The 27,835-nt window shown below is 40.5% G+C and overlaps 1 protein-coding gene across 5 annotated transcripts in view; it reads right to left on the bottom strand.

Moving 5' to 3' along the window:
* Window positions 1–23,397: 23,397 nt before the first annotated feature.
* appa (amyloid beta (A4) precursor protein a) overlaps window positions 23,398–27,835 on the bottom strand; it is a 148,828-nt gene continuing 144,390 nt past the window's right edge. For all 5 annotated transcript variants that reach the window (XM_029116486.2, XM_029116488.2, XM_029116487.2 and 2 more), the window contains 2 exons: window positions 25,420–25,566; window positions 23,398–25,207 (listed from right to left, as the gene is read on the bottom strand). In XM_029116486.2, the coding sequence (XP_028972319.1) occupies window positions 25,106–25,207; window positions 25,420–25,566 (249 nt within the window). In that variant the 3' untranslated portion in view covers window positions 23,398–25,105. The remainder of the gene's footprint in view (window positions 25,208–25,419; window positions 25,567–27,835) is intronic.

The following is a 27,835-nucleotide window of genomic DNA, read 5'->3' on the forward strand; positions in this document are numbered from 1 at the left end:
TGCTGTCATTTTAAGTATTAGCCCCAAAAAATATTTTATAGTTAATTCTAAAAACATTTTATAGTTAATTTATAGTCACTCCGCCCCCCAAATCCTCCAAATTCACCCATAATGAATTTGTTTGTGCCGTTATAGTTTTTGTGCTGCTTTCATATTTTAAATATTAAATATGTTATAGATCAAATTCACTCAAAATAGGCTCAATCGTTTGTGCTTCGTTTGGGTCGGTAAAATCCTTCCTTTTCAACTTTTTTTGGAAAGGAAAGAAAAAGGTGCAGTGATCTCTTAATTTTTTCCGGAGCTGTATAGCAGAGCTATAGGTCTATGGGAAAGAGAAATGTAGACTATTTACCAAAAGCTATAGCAGCACAAACAAAATTTTAGCGACACAAACGGAGCGCAAACGATTGAGCCTATTTTGACGCAGTTTGGAGCAGGTTCAGGGGCTGCTAACCTAAAATGAAATGTCTAATAGGATATAAAACGCTGCATCATTACAAATGGAGAACAAACAATTGAGCCTATTTAGATGGAATTTTGAGCATGTTGGGGGGGCTGGTGACAACATACCCTATAATTAAATATCTAATATTTAAAACACCAATGCAGCCCAAATGAAAATTGTAACCGCAAAGAAGTGCTGCTATAATTTTTTAGATATGAAATAATTTATAGGTCAAATTCACTCAATAGGCTCCATCATATGTGCTCATTTTGTGCCGATAAAGGTTTGTTTTTGCGACTGCTTTCTTACGGATAGTTACAGGGCTATAGTGGAAAGAGAGTAAAGGCAGTGCGCTATCCAGTAGGAATAGGTACCAAAAACTGTAGAAGCGCAAACAAACCTTTCAGCGGCACAAACAGAGCATAAATGATTGAGCCTATTTTGAGGGAGTTTGGAGCAGGTTGTGGGGCTGGTGACAGCTAAAATTAAATGTCTAATATATGCAACGCTGCATCAGCACAAACGAAACTTTTAACGGCGACCTAAAGCATAAGAGATTCACTCACGGCGACGTTAAGACAAAGAGATTCGCTCACGGCGACGTTAAATGGGAGCAAGTTGACGGTAGGTCGCTTATCTACATCTCCGTGGCAGAATCCACCCCCCATAGTCGCCGCCGTGAGTGATTTACATGTGCAACGTCTGAACGTCGCGGTGAGTGATTAACAATGTGCAACGTCTGAACGTCGCCGCCGTGAGTGTAGGAAAATAAAGATTTCAACATATGTGTACAATACTAGTGTAGTCAGTGTAAATAATTGTCACACAAATAGTTTATAACAACATGATATTACAACATAAGGAATTCTACTCATATTAACAGGTATTCATATTTTTGCTTGGTTAACTGTCTGAATACCTAGTAATATAAAATGATAACACATGCCTTAGTCAAAATATCACTGAGCCGAAACATACACTCTCTATTCATGAAAATACTAAAGAGTAAATGTTACAGAATACAATGAAATGTACAGTGATCACCGCATATTAGCCACATGGTGTATCAGGCAAACGTCCTACATAACATAAAATAGAAATGTAAAATATAAAAGAAAAAAATAATACACCACAAATGATGTGGTATTACTATGGATCAAAATACATGGTTAATCAGAATATATCCTGCTAAAGGTGCATTTTTATATAGGTATGTACACACCCAGGAAATTAGTTTTTTGCTCAGATGTGTACAGATATGAACAGATCATACATTAACATGAATTTCTTTAGATCATACCGTTTTTATTCTTATCTGCTCTGTTGCGGAGTAAGGAAACTAAGCATTTCATGACAAATACAAACACTTCGAACTTGAACAGATAAAGGCAACTTAATTCAACAACTGACACTGAGATATTAATACTTTGCAATCACTTACTTTCCAAAAATAAACAGAAATGCAATTTCTTTAGGGAGCACTTATTGAAAGTACACCAATAGCTTCAGTAACGTTACAATAATAAAAGCGTCTGCTGCATGATGTAAATGTTAAATCCATGATTGACTCCATTATGGCAGGTTGGCCTGGCCCTGATGCATGAATGCCACCCCAAACCATAATATAACTTCTCTTTGCTCTTTCTCTGCTTTAAGTGGCATCACAGTAAATCGGTATACGTAAGGAATAAGGCACAAGCGGGTTTGGTACATGATCATTGTACCACAGCTAAGAACTTAAGCGTGATGCATCGTGCAGTGCCTTGACACAAGATTTGGATATACCGTGGATATAAGCAATTCTCACAAACCCCAGAGATTTCTTTTCACTCTTATAAACCAATTACCAATTTAGTTAGACCTGGGTGTCTCTGTCCATGTCTGGCTGACCTTGGCAGTATATGTTTGTAGAACTGGTCAGCTTAATAAACCTCTGCATCATGCCTGCTCCAGATGTGGCTGATATTGCTACAGTTGTTCTGTCCCTTGAGAGTTGATATTGTGATTTTTACCATTTTGCATGTTTGTAAATTACCTGTTTTGTATACGCATTTCTGTGTTTCTCAATGTAATTTCTCATCTGAAAATTGGATTGGAGTGCAATGATTCCTTGAATGTATTATAATTTACAAGCTAATTTGAGTGCAAGGTTCAGAACGCATTTTGTTAATATTTAAGCAATGTTGCATTTTGGAATGCCGTATTGAAAATGTACAAGGATTAATTGAATCTCCTAAACAGATTTTCGAGTTGAGCACAATCGTATAGCCTACAAAAGATATCTGAGGTGGATGACAGAATAATTATTTCCCAGTTCAATAAAAACCCCTTCTTGGCCAGATCAGTAAACCCTCAGCGACTTAAAAGAAAGATGGGAAGGGAGGAGTAATGAGAAGGTGAGCATCTGCTTATGAGCCAAAGCATACCACCTCTTCTGTGAAGCATGGTGGATGAAGTGTTGTGGCACCTGTTCTGTGAAGTGTGGTGGAGGAAGTGTTATGGCACCTGTTCTGTGAAGCATGGTGGAGGAAGTGTTATGGCACCTGTTCTGTGAAGTGTGGTGGAGGAAGTGTTGTGGCACCTGTTCTGTGAAGTGTGGTGGAGGAAGTGTTATGGCACCTGTTCTGTTAATCATGGTGGAGGAAGTGTTGTGGAACGTTCAAAAGTTCGAATTTACAGTTCTCTATATAGGAGCAGTAGAAAAGGGTATGTTATTCTTAGAGGAATTAGATAACAAGTGCAGTATGCAATGAACAAACAAAAGTTGTAAGATAACAAGTGCAATATGCAATGAACAACCAAAAGTTGTAATCTGCTAAAGCCAAGGAAATTCACTCACGGCGACGTTAAGCCAAAAATTCACTCACGGCGACGTACAGCATAAAAGATTCACTCACGGCGACGTTAAATGGGAGCAAGTTGGCGGTAGGTCGCTTATCTACATCTCCGTGGCAGAATCCACCCCCCATAATCTACATCTCCGTGGCAGAATCCACCCCCCATAAATAAAGTCCCTTTTCACCTGCCATAGTACAATATGTTGTCCAAAATGCATTATGTTACACAGGTAAAGTTGTTGTAGTTTTTCCTCACTCCCTCTTCTGTAATAAAGCATGTACTGGAGCTGGAGGCCAGGGAACCGCTGCACACATTCATATACCTTGATGAGGCGGGTTTCAATTTGGCAAAAGGTAGAAGACGTGGTAAGGAATCGGATTGGACAGAGAGCAACCATTGATGTCCCAGGCCAACGAGGAGGGAATATTACTATGTGTGCCCCCATCTCAGAAAACGGCATCCTCACCCATATCCCCTGTCTTGGTCCATACAACACACAACATCTGCTGACTTTTTTAGACACTCTTTACAGGGACATAATCCCTGAGAATGAGAGAGGTCTAACAGGATACCATCTGAACAAGCATGTTGTTGTTTTGGATAATGTGCGTTTTCACCACACAGATGTTGCCAGACTGTGGTTTGCAGCACATAATAGGATTCTGGTGGAATATCTCCCTCCCTACTCACCATTCCTGAATCCAACAGAGGAGTTGTTCTCTTCCTGGAGGTGGAAGGTATATGACCGGCATCCATTTACCTCACTAAATACAATAATGTGTAAATTTACTATATTTTTCAAATGGCTGTGCAAATAGTATATAGTGCTGTCTTAAGCATTTTCAGGTAGTGTCACCAAGATCTGACTTTTTTGCATTGGAAAACATTTACAGAGTAAACCGTCATAATGAAAACATGACAAAGCCATTTGACTATCTTGTTCATAAACAATGGTGTCAGGACTTTTCATCTTGATGACACTGACACTTTCATTGACATAAATACTTGCCTTTGAGGAATGACCTATCCATTTTGAGCAAGTGACACACTTTTGCAGGTTATCAACTAGGTTTTGCAGTTTGTACTAATTGTTTTGAGAACTGCATTAACTGATGTGAGAAATGCACCAAAGCGACTGAGAAAAACTGTAACACCCAGGTGTATATAATGGCAGACAGTTCTTACCCATGTGTCCATAGCCATGATTTGGTGAGATAATGACTTTATTCATCTGTAAGTATCAGGTTGATTACTACAGCTTGCTTATGCATGTCACTAATTCAAAAAATACCAAGAATACCTTGTATTAGTTCTACCTGTTGTGAGTCATTTTTTGCATGATGCACAGGAGCAATACATTCACACTTTGGCCTTGGCCGGCTAATGCACCTTTGAAACTTTGATAATATGTATGTAAATTCCCTTATTCCCCAATGTCCCCATCTAACATTAGCTAACTAACATCATGACAATGGACAAATCTGTTCAGCTGTAGCCAGTTAGAGCTAGCTAGCACTAACACTACTAGTTAGCAAAATTACTGTATGCCTTCATAATTGCTGGCTAACGTTAGCTAAATTACTTGGCTAACATCTAACATTTGCTAAATTAGCTGGGCATAGCTAACAATAGAAGTTTCACATTGCATCATTTTAGCTAAATTATAAAAACAGCATGTTGTTGAAAAGGTTATATTTTGTGTTTAATATAGCCTACCGTTTTTAGCAAGTATAAGTACAGTACAACGAAATGCAATAAAAGCCATGCCTCCTGCGAGGATCGAACTCACAACCTAGACGTTACAAGACTGCCAGCACCTACCTACTGCGCTAAAGAGTCAGCTGCCAGTGCCAAGTGACCAGTATCCTTTGGCGTCTGCTGCCGTTGATCCATGTAGCTAACCGTCACAAATTGCATTATTTATTTGGGTGGGTGTAAAATAGCCGATTAGCTGCCATGTGGCTATTCTCACCCGGGTGCAAATAGACACTCTGATTAAATATTTGTATTAGCTCTCATATCCCTGAGCTGGGTTCCAGAATTATTACAACTCTTAGTAAGTTCCTTGTTTTTCCAGAAATCCTGGTTGGAGTATTTCAGATTTCCTGCTTTTCCCCCACTCCTGATTCACTCCTCCTTGACCTTACATCTTTCATCACAAATGCTCAGTGCATTCTGGATTCATCTTATCATAGAAAAACTGATATCTTTTCAATATTTCAAGTCTATTGTGCATTTTATGGATGGTAAGTGTCACAATCACTTCCCCTTGATTAATGCCTACTGTCTTCAATTCAACGCCAAACCTGTAACAAAATACACTTCATATTGTGGATTCTTCAATGTAGCCTTCTTACTACTACAATAGATACATAATGATTCTGTCTTCTGTATACCCTACCTACCTTTTCACCCTCTGTATATCCATCCTAATGCATTAAGAAGGAAAAACATTCCACAAATTAACTTTTAAACAGGCACACCAGATCACTTAAAAGCATACCACATGACTACCTCATAAAGCTGGTTGAGAGAATGCCAAGTGTGCAAAACTGTCATCAAGGCAAAGGGTAGCTACTTTAAAGAATCTAATCTGTACATTAATCTAATCTGTACACTTTTTTACTACATGATTCCATATGTAATGATAATTTAAATTCTGACATTTCCTTTGTAACAACTTGGCAATTAAATAGTCTTGAAATTATAACTAATGAATCTATAAAATTACTGCAAATGTGAATTTTTATTGGGCTGTGTTTATGTGTGGCCCCTTTAACAGCCTGTCTACCAGATCACTAAGTAGAATATCTGTAGGGGAAGAGGGCTTCCAAGATGACAACCATCCTTTGCTCTTCATAAACCCTGACTAGTGTGTCACATCGTGTTCACTGGTTCAGTCACTATTAGGCCAAGGTGGTACCCCATTCTACCGGACACCCCTCTGTGAAATACTTTATATAATGTGGCTACACACTTGAAAAAGACAATTATAGTTTTAAATCTTCCCTGTTGTCCATGTCCACTTGTGCAGCTAATGCATACTATAATGTCCTCCCTAATATCAACCAAAATATGCAAGCAATATATATATTCTAAACATAACCTAGAAATATTAACATGTCATTTAAAAAGAATTATGACAGTCAATATTATTGTTGTCTATTTTTGTTATTCTATGCTCTTGTTAATATAGACTTGCATAAAAAACGAAATAGCTTTGTCAAGTAATTTTTCCGTCTTAATCTCCCTCAACCTCCTTCAGCTGCTGTTGCTGATCCAGCGTCTTCACGTTCATATATTTATATTGTTAGGAACTTAAATAAGTATTTTCACCTGTCATATTAGTTTGTCTCACAATCTCTCTTTAAAAACAAATCTGTAATTTTAGGCTAACCTGAAAAGTTAAAAAAAAATTGTGGATTAGATGGAGTTTGAGGTTAATAAGTTTTAATGGAATATTTTGACAGGCTTGGGTGTGAAAGAAAACTAGGATCCACTTGTTTTTCCGACATTACTCATCTCTGCGTAGTCTGGACCCGTGTGGTCCTGTATGTAAGGTTGCCAGATTTCATTGACCATAAACTGTATTCTTCTGCTGTCTTCAGAAAACCAATCGACTCGCCCAAGCCCATTAAAAATAGCCCAATTGAGTATGAAACACATTCCACCTGGCAACACTTAATATGGAAGTTTCGTCCTACTGTTATTTTAGCTGCAGTGTTTCGTTGGTATTTTATATATGAGTGCAAAATCATATTTTACTATGCCAACACACAGAGGCGGTGCGAGATTTTGGGAAGGCTGTTGCCTATGAGCTTTGAATGATGGAAAACCCTGCGTATAGATATATAAAAGGCCACCCACCAAAGTGGCTAGTAAGTGTCACTGCGTTACACGTGACAGCCAAATTCTACCCGCATTTGGCGGGTGGGCGGGTGCCAATGTCAAGCCCTGTTTACAGCCCCTGAGAGGTTTAGCCAAAACTATACCTATCTGTTGTAGCAGTACTGTAGCTCCCTCCAGTTAACAGACACGGACACAAGGCGTTCTTATTTACGGGCATTTATTAGTCATCCTCGATGCCATCAAACATGCCGTGAGAACTCATTGGCCGCGTTAACTCCAAGGAAGTGAGAAAACAGGTAAAAGGTAACTTCTCTTCTGTTAGTTTCTTGATTAACTTAAATGTAGTAATGATATTACCAAACTTAACAAGTCGTCATTAGCTTGGCCATGCGCTTCTACCAGAGAAAATGAAAGTGTATTCTACGATGCCGGTGTTACATCAATAAACATCTGAACAACGAATCTCAGAAGAATAGTTCCGCTATGTAATCCTACATAAACAAGTCAGCTTATACACCTATTTCCAAGTAAAATAAATGCAGATAAAATAAATATATTATGACATATTTAAACGTGGTTACTTATTAAATTAAAACTTATTTATAAATTATTCTTTTATGGAACTTAAATTATGCATCTATCTCTGCTGACAGCTACAAGTACCGAAACACACAATGGTCCTACTAAATTACTGGATTATACTTAGAAAAAGCAATATGATTTAATTGTACTATGGAATAGGAAAAGTTCTAACACATTCCCTCCTTTTGAGATTAAGTCTCAACAAAAATAAATTTGAAATAGTACAAACAGTAGAAAGTACATCATACATTCCAGCAAGAGCAACGGATTATTATCCAAAAAAAAAAAATCTCCTACCATTAATCATCATTAAACTAATATTGATTAGATGCAAAACAATCAACAATACTTTAATAATGCATAAACATTTCTTCCCATATCCTAAGGAATGGGAGGTGACAAATACTTTATTATTTATGTTATAGTCACAAAAACATTTTCCACAAGCAATGGTTATACAAACAGTAATGTTTACTTGGTGTCGTTTCAGTTTTCATCCATGTCCTTCACATTGATCCCCTGTATAACCGCATAATATTCATGTGCCTGTTGTCCAGGTCAGTGTCAGTGTAAGTGAGGTTAAGTGGGAGAACGTGTGGTTCATCAGCAACCACCAGCCATTCTCATGGTGGTGCCTCCCGTGGGCCGTTGCCCAATCAGGTGGCTATTATTTAAGTCCTGCCTTTGGACTGCTGCTGTTGGTTCCTCAAGGTTCTCCGTTGTTCCCCCCAGCCTCTATGGTCCAGATAATAGCGGAAAGTGCAATACCGGCGATGAAGGCAATGAACGTGACTTTCAGTAAGCCCTCCTCGCTACTCCATGGCCAACGTGGTGGTCATCGTCCTGGCATCCGCTGATACATCGTCATCAGGGTCGTATGGTGCTTTCCTGCAGTGGCTGGCGTCGACCCACGTAGCTCTCTCACCTTTTTGGCCGTCTGGGTGATCAGTAGCACCTGGTATGGTCCCAATCACCTAAGCTGATACCAGTACTTCCTACAGATGTCCCTCATGACAACCCAGTCACCTGGTGAGATCTTGTGTAGTGGTCCTTCTTTTGGCTCAAGCAGGGCTGCTTTCACCCTAGGAAAAATAGACTCCAACACATTGTTAAGTGCGATGCAATAACTCACCGTCTTGTTGTCGCAGCCTTGCAACATCAGTCTATTCTGTGGGAAAGGAGTGGTGATCATCCTCATTGGTCTGCCTGTAAGCACCTCATGAGGAGAAAGACCCGTAGTGCAATGCTTTCTGCCTTGTATGTACATTAAGGCAAGTAGCATCACTATTACCCATAACAACCCTGTCTCAGCCATCAATTTGGTCAATTTGGTTTTTAGAGTCTGATTAGCTCTCTCAACCAGTCCACCACTGGCTGGATGATAGCTACAATGTGTGCGCAGATCTATCTTTGGACTAGTGGAGATGCATTCAATTACAATATTTATAAAATGGGAGCCATTGTCTGATGTAAATTTTTATGGTAATCTGGGAATAATTTCCAGCATCAAATTCTTTGCGACAGCGATGGCTGTGGCATGTTTGCATGGAAATGCTCTGAATCAGATTCAGTTAGAATGTCACCTCTCCCTCATTTCCCACCTCAATACCATGGTTCGCCCTCTGATTCCAATTCATCAATATTTTGTAGAATGTCAACAGCTTGCTGAGACGTATATTGTGCCCTTCGGGACATTGTAATGTAATACGCTACCGACCAAACCGTGCAACCGCTGTTACTGTGTAGCCGCCCGTCTACACAGTGAACTCCAGCGTGAACTCGCTACATTTTCAAAAATTTCATAACAGCTCCGCCCATTCAGTTGATCGATATAATTGTCATTTTCTCTCCATGGTTTTGATAGGCCATTATAGCCTATTGAATAGAAAATTATTGTTGGCTTCTTAACCCTATCGCCTTACACAAAAAAAATCACAATAGAAAATCACCATATAACAGCTACTGGAGATGTGTTTCAAATAGCCATATAATAGCCTACATTTATATTGACACTGGCAATCAGTCTAAGAAAACAAGAACATATGGAACAAGTGTAATTGGCTTGATCAATTTCTCTTGACAAATTGCTTTATTGGAATGAAAGTTACAATTATTTTAAAGTGCAATACCTTTTACCAGTTTTACTTGAAACACACCAAAATTCTGAGTGTGGACAGAGCTATTTTTGTGGCATGGTAGGGGCTACAGCCAATTGACTATTAGTTTGCTGATATGGAACTTGAAGCATGTCATTTTCCCATTATATCTGAGATGTTGATATGGGTTTGATTGAAATTAAAGATATATTTCAAAGCATGTTTTCCACTTGAAAATAAATCAGTGTGAGGACATTTTGAGGTGAAACAAAAGTTTGTAGCTACAACTTATTCTAAAATATTTTTAGGGTACTCATAACAGTTATTTCACTTACACACTGTTTTTAGGCCTCTCTCTATATGCACTTATTACATGATATTGTAAACACGTTTTCCCACTTACAAAGCATGTAGAAGTCTGTACTTTTTATCATATGTACTCTTCAACTGTGAGTGACGGAATTTAAAACAAAAATCCAGAAAATCACATTTTTAAGTAATTCATTTGCATTTTATTGCATGACATAAGTATTTGATACATCAGAAAAGCAGAACTTAATATTTGGTACAGAAACCTTTGTTTGCAATTACAGAGATCATACGTTTCCTGTAGTTCTTGACCAGGTTTGCACACACTGCAGCAGGGATTTTGGCCTACTCCTCCCTACAGACCTTCTCCAGATCCTTCAGGTTTCGGGGCTGTCGCTGGGCAATACAGACTTTCAGCTCCCTCCAAAGATTTTTTATTGGGTTCAGGTCTGGAGACTGGCTAGGCCACTCCAGGACCTTGAGATGCTTCTTACGGAGCCACTCCTTAGTTGCCCTGGCTGTGTGTTTCGGGTCGTTGTCATACTGGAAGACCCAGCCACGACCCATCTTCAATGCTCTTACTGAGGGAAGGCCAAGATCTCACGATATACATGGCCCCATCCATCCTCCCCTCAATTCAGTGCAGTTGTCCTATCCCCTTTGCAGAAAAGCATCCCCAAAGAATTGTTTCCACCTCCATGCTTCATGGTTGGGATGGTGTTGTTGGGGTTGTACTCATCCTACTTCTTCCTCCAAACACGGCAAGTGGAGTTTAATTTTTGTCTTTAATTTTTGTCTCATCAGACCACATGACCTTCTCCCATTCCTCCTCTGGATCATCCAGATGGTCATTGGCAAACTTCAGACATGCCTGGACATGCAGTGGCTTGAACAGGGGGATTTAACAGTTTTTTCTGATGGCTGTAGATGTAGTGATTGTATGAGTTAGTGAACTGTTATAAGCTGTTGTAACCAATGAATCAAAATATTAAATGTTTGTAATATGAGCTGAAACTGAAGGAGCAAGTAGGAGAATAGGAAACCCTGTTTAAGCAGTTGCCGGCGAGAGAAAGATTTAGTATGTCTGTCTTTTAAGAAACAGGACACAGGTTAGAGACACACACACATAGTCTGACAGGCCAGACAGAAACCAGGAGGGGACAAGAAGATGTTTGCGTTTATCCTTATAAGGAATAGAACTGGAACTGGACCAATAGCACACTTGTTTTGTGAATTTAACGACTCTATCTTTTGGGCGTAGTAGAAGTATAAAATGATCTGTTGAATGTTGATCCTTAGACATTGTGCGGCGACACTTGTCTCCAAAAGCTTTTGTAATAAACGGAATATGCGGTATGATAATTGACCTGACTCCTGGTGTTTTATTCTCCTTTCCAACAAACCAACTCGGGGAAGTGTTAGACTTCAACATGGCTTAGGCACATTTCTTGTATCTATTGGTTATTTTTGCAAAACGCTACACACAAATAAGAAAACCTTTCACCAAATCAGCAAAACATTGTAGTTCTCTTGCAAAAGCAAATAAACCTTGCTTAACTCTTCAAACCTCTGTAACAATGGTATTTTTTGTATCAAACAGTTAACACAATCTCATTAATTAAACGCCATCACATTAATAAGCACACAATGCACTGATGGCATGAATAAAAAACACATCTGGCTTTTGCTTTCTCTGTGCACAAGGTAGGCTATGTCAGTTTGATGTCATACTTTAGTCATAGTTCTGTAAACATACAGGGATCCAAACTTCAAGTATTGGTGTTTATTTACACACGTCAAAACACAAAATAGCAATTTCACTGAGAAGAATAAAATACATCTACATCGTGTCGTCTCTTTGGGTCCGGCCACAAAATTTCGTCTACATCACATGCAATGTCCTCTAGTCATAGGCACTGGGGAAAATATCTTCTGGAATGCGGTATCCAGACATGACATGATGCCTGGTCAATATCCCCACATGCCTCCTCCATTGCCTGTAAAAGGGCTATGTGTTGATGGGGATGACGGTCATAGACCTTCCAGCCCCAGGCAGAGAAGAACTCCTCAATTGGATTCAAGAATGGAGAGTATGCGGGAAGGTTGAGTACAGTGAAGAGTGGGTGATCTGTAAACCAGTTGCGGACCAAAGCAGCCCTATGGAAACTAACATTGTCCCATATGATGACGTATCTGGTCTGCTCTGGTCTCTGAACATTAGTGAGCATGTCATGTAAGGTGTCCAGGAATGTAATATGTGCAGTGTTATAAGGGTCCAGGGTGGCATGATGGTGAACAACACCATTTTGACCTACAGCTGCACACATAGCTATGTTACCACCTCGTTGTCCTGGGACATTGATTATGGCACGGTGTCAAATAATGTTCCTGCCACGTCTCCTTGTTTTAGTGAGGTTAAAACCTGCCTCATCCACAAAAAGCAGCTCATGACCCATGGCATCTGCCTCTAGCTCCATCACTCTCTGGACAAGACAAAACAAATGCAGCACAACAGCCCAGCAGGCCCATGCACAGCACTTCCAGATTCAGTACCAATGATACTATAGCAGACCTGGGCAAACTACGGCTTACGGGACACATCCGGCCCTTTGTACGTCCCTGTCCGGCCCGCGTGAGGCCAATCATAAATTATAGGGATGCACCGAAAATTCGGCCACCGCATAATTGACACAATCTTGTCTTTCGGGGTTTTTGGTTTTCGGCCTTTGGAAATTGTATTTTGAAAAGCGTTACGTTTGTATTACCTACGTATGGACGCATATGAGAGTGAGAGTGAAGTTGAACAGCGGGCTCACCCTAAGAAAAGAAAAGTTGATAACGAATGTCGTGTTTTCAACAAGACATGGACTGCCATGTATTTCTTTACAGAAATTAAAGGTAAAGCCGTTTGCTTAATCTGTGGTACACAGGACGCTGTGTTAAATGATTATAATTTGAATCGCCACTACACGACCAAGCATGAGGATAAATACAGAAATCTGTGTGATGAAGAGCGCGTGTGGGAGTCTGATGCGTTGCTAGCAAAACTGCAAACCCAACAAGGACTTTTTATGAAACTTCACACCCCCAGAGATGCAGCCGTCAGGACAAGTTATGTAATTTCTCACAAAATCGCCAGAGAAGTAAGGCGTTTTCTGACGGAGAGTTTATTAAGGAGTGCTTATTGGACTCTGTTATGTTGTTGTGCCCGGAGAAAAAGGGCGCATTTGAGAATGTGTCACTCTCTCGACGCACTGTAATGAGGCGGGTTGAGGACATCGCTGGAAACTTGGAGCTTCAGCTGAAGAACAGAGCGGCCGACTTTGACTATTTTTCTCTGGCTTTGGATGAGAGCTACGATGTACGTGACACCGCCCAGCTACTCATCTTCTTACGTGGGATAACTGCCAACTTTCAAATCACGGAGGAGTTGGCAGCCATGCAGTCAATGAAAGGGACAACCACTGGTAATGACATGTTCACAGAGGTAAATGCATGTTTGGACATGTTAGGACTGAAATGGGATAAGCTGGCAGGTGTGACAACAAACGGCTGTCCAAATCTGACGGGGAAAAATGTTGGAATTTAAAGAGAATGCATGATAAAGTGACAGAAATGAACCCTTTGCAGAAATTGACATTTTTGCATTGTATTATACATCAGGAAGTGTTATGTAAGACAGTGTTAAAAATGAACCATGTTGTTGATGCTGTATCTAAAACAGTTAACCTCATCCGAGCGAGAGAATTAAATCACAGACAATTTGTTGCATTTTTGGAGGAAAATGAGATTGAACATGGTGACATAAGCTATCACTGCACTGTCAGGTGGCTCAGCCTTGGCAAAGTACTGAAAAGTGTCTGGGACCTGAGAGACCAGATTCAGGATTTCTGTGTTAAGAAAGGACATAACATCCCAGAGCTTTCAGATAAAGACTGGGTGGCAAACCTCGGATTCGCTGTGGATGTGACTGTACTAATGAACAAACTAAATGTCAAACTGCAGTGCAAGGGCCTTTTTGTGCACAAGATGTACAGTGCAGTGAAGGCTTTGGTGAGAAAGTTGCAGCTTATCTCAAGCCAAGTGAAGGACAACATTCTGACCCACTTGCAAACACTAAAGGAAGCCAAAAGATCAGCCGATCACATCCACAAGTACTCAACCATGTTAGAAGCACTGCATGCAGTGTTTTCGAGGCGATTTCAAGATTTCAAAACTCTTGAGAGTGAAATGCACATGGTTTCTTCTCCATTCAACTGCAGTGTGGATAATGCACCAAGTGATGTTCAGATGGAACTCATTGACCTGCAGTCTGACACACTTCTGGCAGAGCACTTCAGGTCAGTCTCACTGCTGGACTTTTACTCCTCTCTCAAAGAGGAGAACTTTCCACACCTGAGGAGTTCTTTGGTTATGCAAACCGATTGTTGCAGCAGCTGTCCAGGTGGCTGGTCTCAGACGATCTTGGAGGTAAAGATGCTAGATTTGGAGGTTCTGGGCTGGTGTGGTTACATGTGGTCTGCGGTTGTAAGACCGGTTGGATGTACTGCCAAATTCTCTAAAATGCCTTTGGAAATGGCTTATGGTAGAGAAATGACCATTAAATTCACGGGCAACAGCTCTGGTGGACATTCCTGCAGTCAGTATGCCAATTGCACGCTCCCTCAAAACTTGCAACATCTGTGGCATTGTGCACATTTTAGAGTGGCCTTTTATTGTGGCCCATCTAAAATGTGGCCTAAGGCACACCTGTGCAATAAACATGCCGTCTAATCAGCATCTTGATATGCCACACCTGTGAGGTTGATGGATTATCTCGGCAAAGGAGAAGTGCTCACTAACACAGATATAGACAGATTTGTGAACAACATTTGAGAGAAATAGGCCTTTTGTGTACATAGAGAAAGTGTTGCGGTTATAATTTTGTTCAGTGTAAGTACTGGAATACACAGTACCTAGGAGTACCTAGAAGTTGATCTGAAGACTCACTGCTCCTTCCACCCACACAGTGGAGGAGCAGTGGCGAGAAAAAGAAACTCTCAAAGTTGGGTGAAGAGAGAGGGTCGAACTGGATAAAAGCATTCCCCCTTGTGCTTACATACATGAGAAAGGCCCAGGGTGAAAACCGGCCTCTTCCCTCATGAGGTCATCACTGGAAGACCAAGAACACAGGCCTAGGCGCCCCCATTCACACAGACCTCACCACAGAACATTTGAATGATACAATGTTAACATACTGCACCAATCTGTCAAAGGTTCTGAACAACATCCACAGGAGTGTGTGTCACGAGTTGGGTTGTGGAAGGACACAGGTGCAGAGTCAAATAAACATAGGTAATCCATGTTTAATGAAAAGAAAAGACTCAAACAAAACAAGCAACCAGTGACGTGTGATATTCCATACAGGGACAAACCCAAAATGAACCACCCTGGCATGGCAAAACAAGGAACTTAAATAGGGTCCCCAATTGGAGGCAACGACCGACACCTGCCTCCAATTGGGGAGACCAAAAGGATTGGAGGTAGCTAGATGTGCCACCTCCTGTCCTGACTATGCCCCGAGCCCAGTGCTGAGATGGCTAGGGGCATAGCCAGGATGTGACAGCTGCTCTACCAACTCCCATTGAAGGCCCGCTGCATGACATTGAGCCTGGGGATTGGGTAGTCATCAAAGACTGCAAGAGAATGCACTGGAGCAAGCCACGCTGGTTGGGTCCATACCAAGTTCAACTGGTCACTCTGCTGTCTGCTGTCAAGGTTGCTGAAAGAGGAACCTGAATCCACGCCACACACTGCAAGAAGTCTACAGCATTAGAACATATGGCGAAAGACGGGTAAAATTTGAAGTTGACCATAAGAGCAGTGTGAGACAAATGCTAGTGACCTCTGTACTCCAAACATATCCTGTGATCATGGAGCCAGAGAGTAAAAGACCATGGAACTCCTTCAGGAGGACCGGAGGAATGAGATGCACCATCGGGGGCCTGCTGATTTTAAGTATTGTCGTTGTTATACTGATAGTGTGGACCTTCAAACCGCACTATGTTGATCATGGACAGATTGTAAATATGACACATAATGGTGCATGACACATAATGGTGCATCCAAATTTGAACAGACTGTTAATCTCTTCTGACATGATTAACTGCCCCCCGGATGGGGATTGCTATGTACTGACAAGCCCATTGTTGAATGATAAGTTGTATTGGACCCACCTAAATACGTGAGGGGATGCAATGTTTCTTTCCTTATACAACTTTCCCAACCATGTGTATAGGTGGAGATGTTATGATGATTATTGTAGTGTTAACATTTCCAAACCTCTAGTAGTAATCCAGGATTACTTGTGTTTCAGTACTGATGAAGACAACACCCCTTGCAGACCACCTGGCTATCCCAAGGGTAGAGCTGCTATGATATGTCCCTTAACAGTTGCATGTACTGCTGTTATTCCTACTCTTGCACCATGTCATCCTAAGCCAGGTAGAGTAAGGAGAGCAGTGTTAGAGAGCATGGCTGGATGGAGGTGGCAGCACAAATTACTACACCAGATAAGGACTGTTGTACCCCCTCAGCCATTCCTGACCAGCCGAGTAAGGTCTAATTAGATTAGGTCTATATGGTGATAGTAGAACTGAACAACCTCCGTCGTCCTGTGGGAGTGAATATATTGACATTATTTAGGTTAACCTTTTGTAAGGTGCAGACAGACTGTCGCACTAAGTAGGATGAAGCCAGATCTCTTACCTTCAGGTTTGTGCCCAGACTTGGTCACCGGTACCTGTTTATGAATTGCATAACGTCTTTGTATTAAAGACACTTCAGGAGCCACACAGAGTTTAGGACGTAGTGATTGTCCCGCCTCGACTCATACAGTCTGACTATAATAGTCTGTGGAGGGAAAGCATACATTTGCATTGGTGGGGTATGCTATATGGCGTACTTGTTCCCTTTGATTAGGCGAGCAGACCACAGGAAAATGTCAGCCTTATATCAGTCCCAACCTTGCCATAAGTAAACCCTTACTAAAACCCAACGTATATTCAGTGTATTGATCCCAGGATATGGCACATACACCTCAAAGGAAGAGTTAATGGCCCTGTCCACGGTGTTGGCGAAACACATGAACACGGACACAATTGCAGCAATGTGCTTGGAGCTAAGTGAAATCCGTTCAGTTCCTCTACAAAATAGAATGGCACTAGATATGATTTTGGCTTCTCAGGGCAGTGTATGGTGGTGGGATCTGAGTGCTGTACATTCATCTCTGATGTGTCACAATAGATAATCAATTTAGTCCAAGAAACTAATACATTTAGTCCAATAAACCATTCTCAGGGCTATCCTCTATGGTTTTTCCCTGGGGAATGACAATATACAAGTTATTGACTACTACCTTAGCCACTATTGCCCTTTTGATTGCTTGAGGTATATTTTTGTCTTGTTTAATAAAAATATGTGTTTCTAAGTTAACAATACAGGTAATGATCCAGAAGCATGTAAATGAGGATCCAGACATTTCAGATTTGTCCCTGTTCCCTAATTATTGGGGTGATGATATCATAAAATATGTTAGTAGTAGTCTAAAGCCTAATGAGTGGATGCTTAATGATCTGTGAGTAAAATAGCTTAAGAGTTAACATTACATGACATTTCATGATATAGTGACGATTGTCAGGGAATTTTTTTTAACTGATGTATTCTTACTGATTAAAGTATTGAGTCCTCATGTTTAGATAAGAAAAGGAATGTTGGTTGTGCTGTAACTGTGGGAAAGGAAGAATGAGGTGTTGAGATACATTTTAATCTTCTGTCAGGATGTGGGTAGATAGAGGTCAATGAGTTTTAGGACAGGATATATGAAGACACACAACAGGATAAGGAACATATGTAGTTTTTATAGTATGATCATGCAGACTCTTACCCCCATCCATTCCTCTAAGTATTTAATGTACTTCCAAATGCTTTAGAGATTCACTGTTGTCTTGTGACTTGTGTACTCTCCTTGCAAGAATAAACTGTTAATTGAGCAATAGGGTTTTCTTCTGTCTTACCTATAATTTTTGTAAATGTTTTGGACTTTTGAAACTGCCATCATACCCTTAAATTCAGTTTTTGCCAAAATAATTATATTTGTCCAGAACTAAAGCTAACTTTACCATTGGAAATAAGCCTTAAACACTGCCTAACCTTTTATAGAATGAACTGGGACAAACAAAAGCAAAGCTAATTAGGTTACAAGGCACACAGTTCAATTTGGAATGTGTGAAGTGACAACACAGGAGGGAGTGTGTGTGTTAGGTCTTACTGAACTCATGAGGACCAAATGTCCCAATGAGTATAGTAAAATCAGAAAAAAATTGACTCATTGGGTCCTTTTGTCGGTCCCCGTGAGGATTTAGGTTTAGGGTCAAACTTACAATTGATTTTATAGTTAGAAATAGGGTTTCTTTAAGGTCCATGCATGTTGGTTAAGTTTAGGGTTAAGGTTAGGCATTACATCTAGGTACATCTAAGTTTAAGCATAAATGTTACTTAAGGTTAGGGTTAGATTAGGGTTAGGTTACGGTTAGGGTTAGGTTTAGGGTTAAGATTAGGGCAAGGGAACATGCAATTTCTATTTTCTGGTCCCCATGAGGGTAGCAGTACAAACTTGTGTGTGTGTGTGGGGAATTAAGACTGAGTGTAGTTGTCAACCCAGATCCCATGAACTGTCCTTAAACCACATCCTCCTTCCACAAAGTTCAAAGTAGGCAGAGCGAACGTGTTACCGGTCTGTTTTACTTGTTAGGTGATGCAAATGGCAAATGTAAATCTATGAATGGACAAGTTATATTCTACCCTTCTCTTATGTAGGTAATTATCTGCACTGTCTTGTCCTTGTAGCCGAGAAGTCCATTGCCAGGCCTTTGACAGCTGGACCAATACCCACATTGAGCAGCAGAAGTGGAGACCCAAAATGTTGGCCGTGTCACTGCTACCATGGCCATAATGTCTGGATTTAAGATGAGGAGAGGGGAGGCACAATGTGGTGGTTTAATAAATGTTCAAAAAAACCACAAGTTCTGCTTATTTAGAGGAAATTCTTTTAAACTTCTGGTCACATTAAATGTATATTTGACACAAAATGAATTCCATATTAATAAATATTGTTGTGTGCCAATACAATGCTGCTTAATACAATGGTGATTCATTGTAAAATACTTTTTGTTTTTCTGATAGTGTGAAAAAAATCAAGAAACTCGTGACCGTCCATTTTATAATCATTCACCCATTAAGTACATTAATAAAACTATGAGTTACAGACAACTGTTTAAGTGTCAAATGGAAAAGAGGAAAAAAAGGTTAGATCTAGGAATATCCTCACTCTGTCTACCTAGCTTCTTTGCAATCTCCGTTCTTGATTTCGAGATTATTTTCAGGGAGGGGAAACTGTCGAGTGAGTTTCTCTCTCTAAAATATGAATTATGTAAGTCCATTGTAGCCAATTGTTGTAAAATAATCTTAGATTATTTTGGAGAAACCTTCCCTTGAAATGTACGCATAGAAGTGTAGCTAAAAGAGCCGATACCTCCAAATAATGAAATGCTATCATACATTTTGACTAGTTCAGTAATTTATTTTCATATTGTGTACGTGTATGACAGCACTATGAAAAGGTATTTGTATTTCTTTTAATTTTTCCATATATGTGTCCCTGACTTTAAATGTATGGCTGTTCGGCCATTCTGATGTAGATTTTCTTGTTTTTTTTAAAACAATTGTCTTGTTGCATCACCCAGGTGTACATCAGATTCAGTTCTTGGGTGGACTGTCTGACATTCTCTTTTAATATTCTCTGATACAGCCTACTTTTGCAGTGCAACTACATCGCTGTGGTTGCAGATTTGAGACCCGTTTCGTGCCACTGGTGGTTGTGGCCAAGAGTGTCGCATTAGGCTAGGTTAGTTTGGGGTAGTCAACCAGCATAGGGGATTTTCTTGTGAAACTGCAATTTAACAACATCTCAGGCATGTTGGATGCCTCCAAACTGGCTAAGTATAAGATAATGCAGGCAAGGAAATCATTTTAGTTTTGTAAAGTAGGTGGGTCTTCCAAGTTCATCTATCCTAATAACCTGGTTTGACAAGACTAAATCGGGTCATCAGAAAGGATCAGCTAGTAAAATTTCAAGTCTTTAAACCACTTGACTACACTAAAATTAGAGATGCCTTAAATGGCGATGTCCAGGCTAAGTTATATATAAGTAACTGTTACAGTTTGGGCAGAGTCATTAAGGCAATCTCCTTAAAAAAGTACATTTTGGTATAATTCAGTGGATGATCTCTCCTGATGACGGTTAGAGTTGTGATCACTTGATCAACCAGGTCATCAGGAGGGATCAGACAATAAACTGTCAGTCCCACCCAGTTGACTACAATTAAAGGATGGACACTTATTGGTAATATACATGCTAGGATGCATTTTCTCAGTTATGTAAGTGACTAGCAAGAAGGCATAGCTAAGGCTAAGCTAGATCTGAGGGGACTAGGTATAGTGAAAGAAATGTGTCTACTGCCATATTAATTATGAAGACTGATGTTCCTGAGGGTTGATAGAGGCAGAAAGAGAGATAAATAAACTAAATGAAACACAGCTCAAACAGCATGCCTCTATGACAGGGGTGGGCAATACATTTTTACAAGGGGCCACATGAGAAACCTGAATTGTGTCAGAGGGCCACACCAACGATATCGAAACTTAATTCTGCTCAACTTTCTTCCATTGTAAAATGCACTAAATTATATATTTTGAATAGCTGTAAATATTTATATTAGGCAATGTGAAATTGTGGTGTATAGGTCAAATAAGAAAACAAAAGTAATTATTGAATCAGTGCACATTTTTTTAAACTTGTTAATCTCCACAAACAATGAAAAACAACTTAACAAGTTTATGGAAATACAGCAATACAACAAACAATAACTTGTAATGTTTTGTCTGTTCTGGGCTTGAACAAGGGCATTGAAATCTGGCTGAATGTCTGAGGTAGCTATGCGAAGGACAGCTGAGAGGTGGTCAACAGTGATAGAGGATCTGTGTTTGGATTTTTTTTAACTTCATCACTGAGAATGTCTGTTCACATACATAGGTAGATCCAAAGAGGACTAGAGTCCTCTGAGCATGCCTCCTCAGGTGTGGAAAGTTCTCCTCTTTGAGAGAGGAGTAAAAGTCCAGCAGTGAGACTGACCTGAAGTGCTCTGCCAGAAGTGTGTCAGACTGCAGGTCAATGAGTTCCATCTGAACATCACTTGGTGCATTATCCACACTGCAGTTGAATGGAGAAGAAACCATGTGCATTTCACTCTCAAGAGTTTTGAAATCTTGAAATCGCCTCGAAAACACTGCATGCAGTGCTTCTAACATGGTTGAGTACTTGTGGATGTGATCGGCTGATCTTTTGGCTTCCTTTAGTGTTTGCAAGTGGGTCAGAATGTTGTCCTTCACTTGGCTTGAGATAAGCTGCAACTTTCTCACCAAAGCCTTCACTGCACTGTACATCTTGTGCACAAAAAGGCCCTTGCACTGCAGTTTGACATTTAGTTTGTTCATTAGTACAGTCACATCCACAGCGAATCCGAGGTTTGCCACCCAGTCTTTATCTGAAAGCTCTGGGATGTTATGTCCTTTCTTAACACAGAAATCCTGAATCTGGTCTCTCAGGTCCCAGATACTTTTCAGTACTTTGCCAAGGCTGAGCCACCTGACAGTGCAGTGATAGCTTATGTCACCATGTTCAATCTCATTTTCCTCCAAAAATGCAACAAATTGTCTGTGATTTAATTCTCTCGCTCGGATGATGTTAACTGTTTTAGATACAGCATCAACAACATGGTTCATTTTTAACACTGTCTTACATAACACTTCCTGATGTATAATACAATGCAAAAATGTCAATTTCTGCAAAGGGTTCATTTCTGTCACTTTATCATGCATTCTCTTTAAAAGTCCAACATTTTTCCCCGTCAGATTTGGACAGCCGTTTGTTGTCACACCTGCCAGCTTATCCCATTTCAGTCCTAACATGTCCAAACATGCATTTACCTCTGTGAACATGTCATTACCAGTGGTTGTCCCTTTCATTGACTGCATGGCTGCCAACTCCTCCGGGATTTGAAAGTCGGCAGTTATCCCACGTAAGAAGATGAGTAGCTGGGCGGTGTGAAGTTTCGTAAAAAGTCCTTGTTGGGTTTGCAGTTTTGCTAGCAACGCATCAGACTCCCACACGCGCTCTTCATCACACAGATTTCTGTATTTGTCCTCATGCTTGGTCGTGTAGTGGCGATGCAAATTATAATCATTTAACACAGCGACCTGTGTACCACAGATTAAGCAAACTTAGGCTTTACCTTTAATTTCTGTAAAGAAATACTTGGCAGTCCATGTCTTGTTGAAAACACGGCATTCGTTATCAACTTTTCTTTTCTTAGGGTGAGCCCGCTGTTCAACTTCACTCTCAGCTCACGCACGCATATACGTCCATACGTAAGTAATACAAACGTAACGCTTTTCAAAATAAAATTTCCAAAGGCCGAAAACCAAAAACCCCGAAAGAAAAGATTGTGTCAATTATTTGGTGGATCCCTATAATTTATGATTGGCCTCACGTGGGCCGGACAGGGACGTACAAAGGGCCGGATGTGGCCCGCGGGTCGTAGTTTTCCCAGGTCTGCTCTATGAGTAGGAAGAATACAAATCTTCCTGGATGATTTCAAGCATATGAAAAATGTCATATAATCCTTATCACCCCGTTCAGATTGTGTGCTTTTCGATCCCTCCTCATAGAACGATACTGGGACTAAATCATCTAAACATTAACCAAACAAAAACAGAGCTGTGGTGGTGTTTAAAATAACGATGGTGAGAGAGAGACAAGCAGCCCAGTTGCAAGGTACTTATACTAAACCTAAGAGCAGCACCTGAGGACAGCAATGTGAGATATGCAGGCCTAGATAAACTGTACAATATACAAAGCAGAGGATGTTAAGGATAATAAACGGAACTACATATAAAACAATTCTTGGGCTTGTACCCAAAATGAGCATTGTAATAAGAAGTCCACTCCATAGGGTGCCTAAATTGGGACGCATTGGGAATTGGTGCTTTGGGATGCATGTATTGTGTGTAAACTTTAAGGTTAGCTGGTGTGATCATTATGTTTTAAACTGGCCGTGAGTAGTTAGCTAGATTTCCTAACATTAGCTCAAACATTTCAATGACACACATACAACCCAATACTCATTGGGGGCTTTAAGTACATTCAAAACTTTATTTATGGAATACAGTGTAGAAAGCGTTTTTTTCTCTCCAGTCAATGCAAATGGCTCACACAACAAAGAAAATAGAAAAAAGCCACAGAAGAAACAAAAAGAAAATAAACCCTGCGTTAAACAAATGTTTAAATCTAAACTGCCACCTTCAGGCCACAGTGAGGAAATACATCCTCTAAAAACCACTAAGACGACAAATAGATCCATTGTGCAACAGAGGTGACATTCACCCTTCTAGAGGGTGAGTGTGTATGTGTGATGTGGGGGGTGGGGGGGAGGTTTCACACTGGACATCTGGAACAGCTAGTTATTCCCTCTCGACCTCTTCATTCCATCTTACAACCCCTATCACCCCCTCTGCATTGCACCTGTTTAGTTTCTAATCTCGGCAGTGAAAGAAACAAAAGAAAAAGAAGAACAAACTGGGAACAAACTGTATTGGATTGCTCTTATCACAAACATTAACGTACAGAGGAGAAGACCCTTGGTCTTTTCTGCGGAAAAATAGCACTGAAAGGAGAAAGCTATCTAGACTTGATAACCTCCACACAGACTCATCCACCCTCCTCCCATAACTCTATTCTTCCACTTCCATTTACACCCCCCCCCTTTACATATTCCAACCTACAAATACAAAAAACACAAAACAACAGGGAAGCAAAAAACTAAATCCAAAATAAGCAGTCAAAAAGCCTCTACATAGAAGTCTGCTAAACGCAAGAAGAGGCCAACACAAACATCAGATAATAATAAAATACACATACTGATCAAGCCAGCCCCCCGCATAGTTTTAAGAATGTAGTAGCATGGTTGAAATAGAAAATAAACTTTTTAAATCCCAAAATCCACAGATCTATCTCAGTGTACTTAACATGATATCCAAGCAGATATATATATATTTTTTATCCGACGTTGTTGTTTTTAAATCACGTGATCACAAGAAGATACTAAATGTACAATCCTGTTAGAATGATAATCTCTATGTGAGTATCTCTCCAGAGAAGCAGAAAGATATTTATTTTTTAAAATTTTCAACAACCCCCTAGAAATGTTCATAATCATGCATTAAATAGGAACAGATACATTTTTCAGCATTACTTCATTACATTACACGCGATAAAAAAGAAACGTTTATTTTTTTCCCCCCCATCTTTATATGTGATTTATTTTTGTGCTTCTTTCTTTTTTTTGAAAAACAAAATTATAGAATAACTCTAAAAGAAAAGAGCTTGTTTAGAGTGTATTATTACCATCAGCATCACTGTTCTTAGCCTTGTGTGACATAACACAGCACTGCTGTTATAAGAACGCCCCAAAGACAGGAAGGAGGAAGGGAGGCTGGGAAAGCCATCATTCACCCATAAGACCTCGTCTATACATCGGCATATAGAGAGTGCAGTAGTATATTGTTTGGGGACAGTGGGGCTGGCAGGGCAGCCAGAGAATGCCCGCTTTACAACACCAATCTGGAGTGTACATCTCCCTACTCTATTTTGTCTGTCAACTCATTTCCAAATAAAGAAAACAGACTCTGGGACCAGCACTAAAGGGGACAATCTTTGTCTATACCAGGAGTGATAGAAGTGCCTGGTTCCAGCCCATACTGCCTGAGGAGGAGGATCAAGGTGGGGGTTTTGGAGGGAGTCAAGGGGTGGGTTGAGAGAGCTTGCCATCCCTCAGTTCTGCATTTGCTCAAAGAACTTGTAGGTGGGGTTCTCGTAGCCATTCTGCTGCATCTTGGACAGGTGACGCTCCTCAGGGGTCACTGCTGCATCCACCTGAGGGTGAGGTGAGTGGGATGAGAGAAGGACAAAGAAAACAAGCAAGCAAGGATGTTAAATACACACAATGGTAAACATGGTATGTACTTATACACAGACATTAGCTTAGACAAAACTGCACGAATACAGTAATTTTGTTCATTTTACATGTGCAAGTAGACTGTACCATATGTATGCAGTTATGATAGCAAGCATCCACACCCTCTCACCTCAATGACACCGTGATGAATGGATGTGTACTGCTTCTTCCGCAGCATCACCAGGGTGATGACAATGACGGTTGCTATGACGACACCGCCCACCATAAGCCCGATGATGGCTCCCTTGTTTGAGCTGACATCCTCAGCAAAGAACACCTACACAGAGACAAAGATAGAAAGGTAGAGACAAACAGATACACAGAGAGACAGATGGAGAGAAAGATCAGATAAATGTTAGTCAGTGATACAAGGCATTAAGGGAAATTAAAGCAGGGAAGACACTGAATATGAGAGACCTGAAGTCTAAACAAAATTTAAGATAAGGTGATTCAAATGTGGGTTTTAAAATGGTAAGGGGGAGAGGGTTCAGGTTAAACAACGTTGAATTAGGAGTGTTCCTGACTTTTTAGCTGTGGACAATTAAAATGCTGGTGTGAATTTAACATTCCGGCGTCTCAGGCACCTGTTATCAACCATGAGCCACCATGAGCCGCCAGAACAGCTTCAATGTGCCTTGGCACTGATTCTACTTGTCTCTGGAACTCTACTGTAGGGATGGAACACCATTCTTCCAAACATATTTCCTCATTTGGTGATGGTTGTGGAGTGTGCTGCCTAACAAATTGGTTGAAAATCTCTCATTGGTGAGCAATCAATCAATCAAATGTATTTATAAAGCCCTTTTTACATCAGCAGATGTCACAAAGTGCTTTTACAAAACACCTGGCCTTAAACCCCAAAGAGCAAACAACAGTAGTGTTGACTTTTAGTGGCTAGGAAAAACTCCCTACTGGTTTGAGATCTGGTGACTGCGAAGGCCATAGCATATTATTCACATCATTGTAATCTTGGAAGAGACCACTCCCATTAGGATAAAAAAGTGTTTCACTAATGGAAAAGGGTGATAACTAAGAATAACTTTGTAATGATTTGCAATTAATCAAATAATCAAATTTATTTATGATGCCCTTTTTACATTACAGATTCACAGCCTGAAACCCCAAAGAGCAAGCAAAAAGAGTTAATGTACAGTGATTAGGAAACAGTCCCTAGTAGGGTACAAACTTGGTGAGACCTTCATCAATGTCTTTGCAGGATCAGAAGACAAGCAGGTAAATAAATGCAAGTAGGCTGGGAACAGAGTCCTTAAACAGAATCCAAGTCTGCTGCATTACCAGATGGATGATAAGGACAATCAGGTGAGGTGTGGGCAGAGCACATGAGCGGAGTGGAGCAGTGAGAATCTCAGCTCATCGCTCACGGAACTGTTCACCCCTCCGCTCCCCCGCTCAAAGCCACATCAAATTTGTTTGAATATTACACTATGTTTACAAGTTAAGTATTCAATTTGATAACCTTTTGCGGTCTTCCCAGCGTGTTCACGTAGCACACTTTCGTGTTTTCGAGAGATGTCTTTTCAGATTCCAAAATGAATCTTTACTTACAAAAATGATGTCTCCAAATTCGTTTTCTTGTACCACATTATCATTGTTAGTTCGTTTTATTTTAATACTACACCTGTATGACTTGTCATTTTCTTTTTTAAAGTACTTTTTGAACTCCATTATGTCTACTGTCTGTTGTACTGTGTGTTGATGACTTTGCAAGACACAAATGGATTCTGGGTCAGGCCCAACTGAGCATGCTTAGACTCGCGTTTGAGCGGAGTAGGAAATAGGGCGCTCGCTCCGTCCTTTTAAAAATGCCGCTCTGCGCTCTGTCCAAAATCCGCCTGCTCCCGCTCCCCACTCACTCCCGCTCAACTCCGCTCACATGCTCTGGGTGTGGGCAGTGGGCACAGGAATCACCAGGCAACAACATGCAGTGACACTTTCCTCCAAGGGGACAAGTTCCAAACCATAACCGGACACTGATGCATTGTTCCATTGCGAGGGGCCAAGAGAAATCACTACACTAGGTATGTAGTAACCAACTTAAGAAACCAATGATCACACTCCTTAAACAGGACAGTATAAGAGACAGCAACGGACTGATAAGATGGCAATGAATGGCAATTTCAAGATATATGTGGGGGGTGCATGTGTAGGCTACACTTCCTCTGGTCCTAGGCTACTGTGGGGCTGGGGCAGAGGAAGTGTGAAGTTAGATATGATGTGGTAGGGAAAGCAATGAGTGCAGCCACAGATGAGGGGTTATACCTAAGGCCAATATGCATATGCACCACTCCTGTTACCTATCTTGCAGGCCAGACCTTACAAAATTGAACATGGTAAGAGAGGGGCTTGGTCTGTTACAAGGCTATAGGTACAGGAGTTTCAGTTAATGTAGCTCAATGGTTAATACATTAAGGATGAACAACTTACACCGACTGACATTGTCTCAGATAGACACCAGTGTCATAGGAGCTATGGATAGGAGTCTAGCTGGGAAATTAATTAGGAGTTGGAAATGTTGCTTCCTTTTC

This window comes from Esox lucius, chromosome 22 (assembly GCF_011004845.1).
Source record: "Esox lucius isolate fEsoLuc1 chromosome 22, fEsoLuc1.pri, whole genome shotgun sequence".
NCBI classification, from domain to species: Eukaryota; Metazoa; Chordata; class Actinopteri; order Esociformes; family Esocidae; genus Esox; species Esox lucius.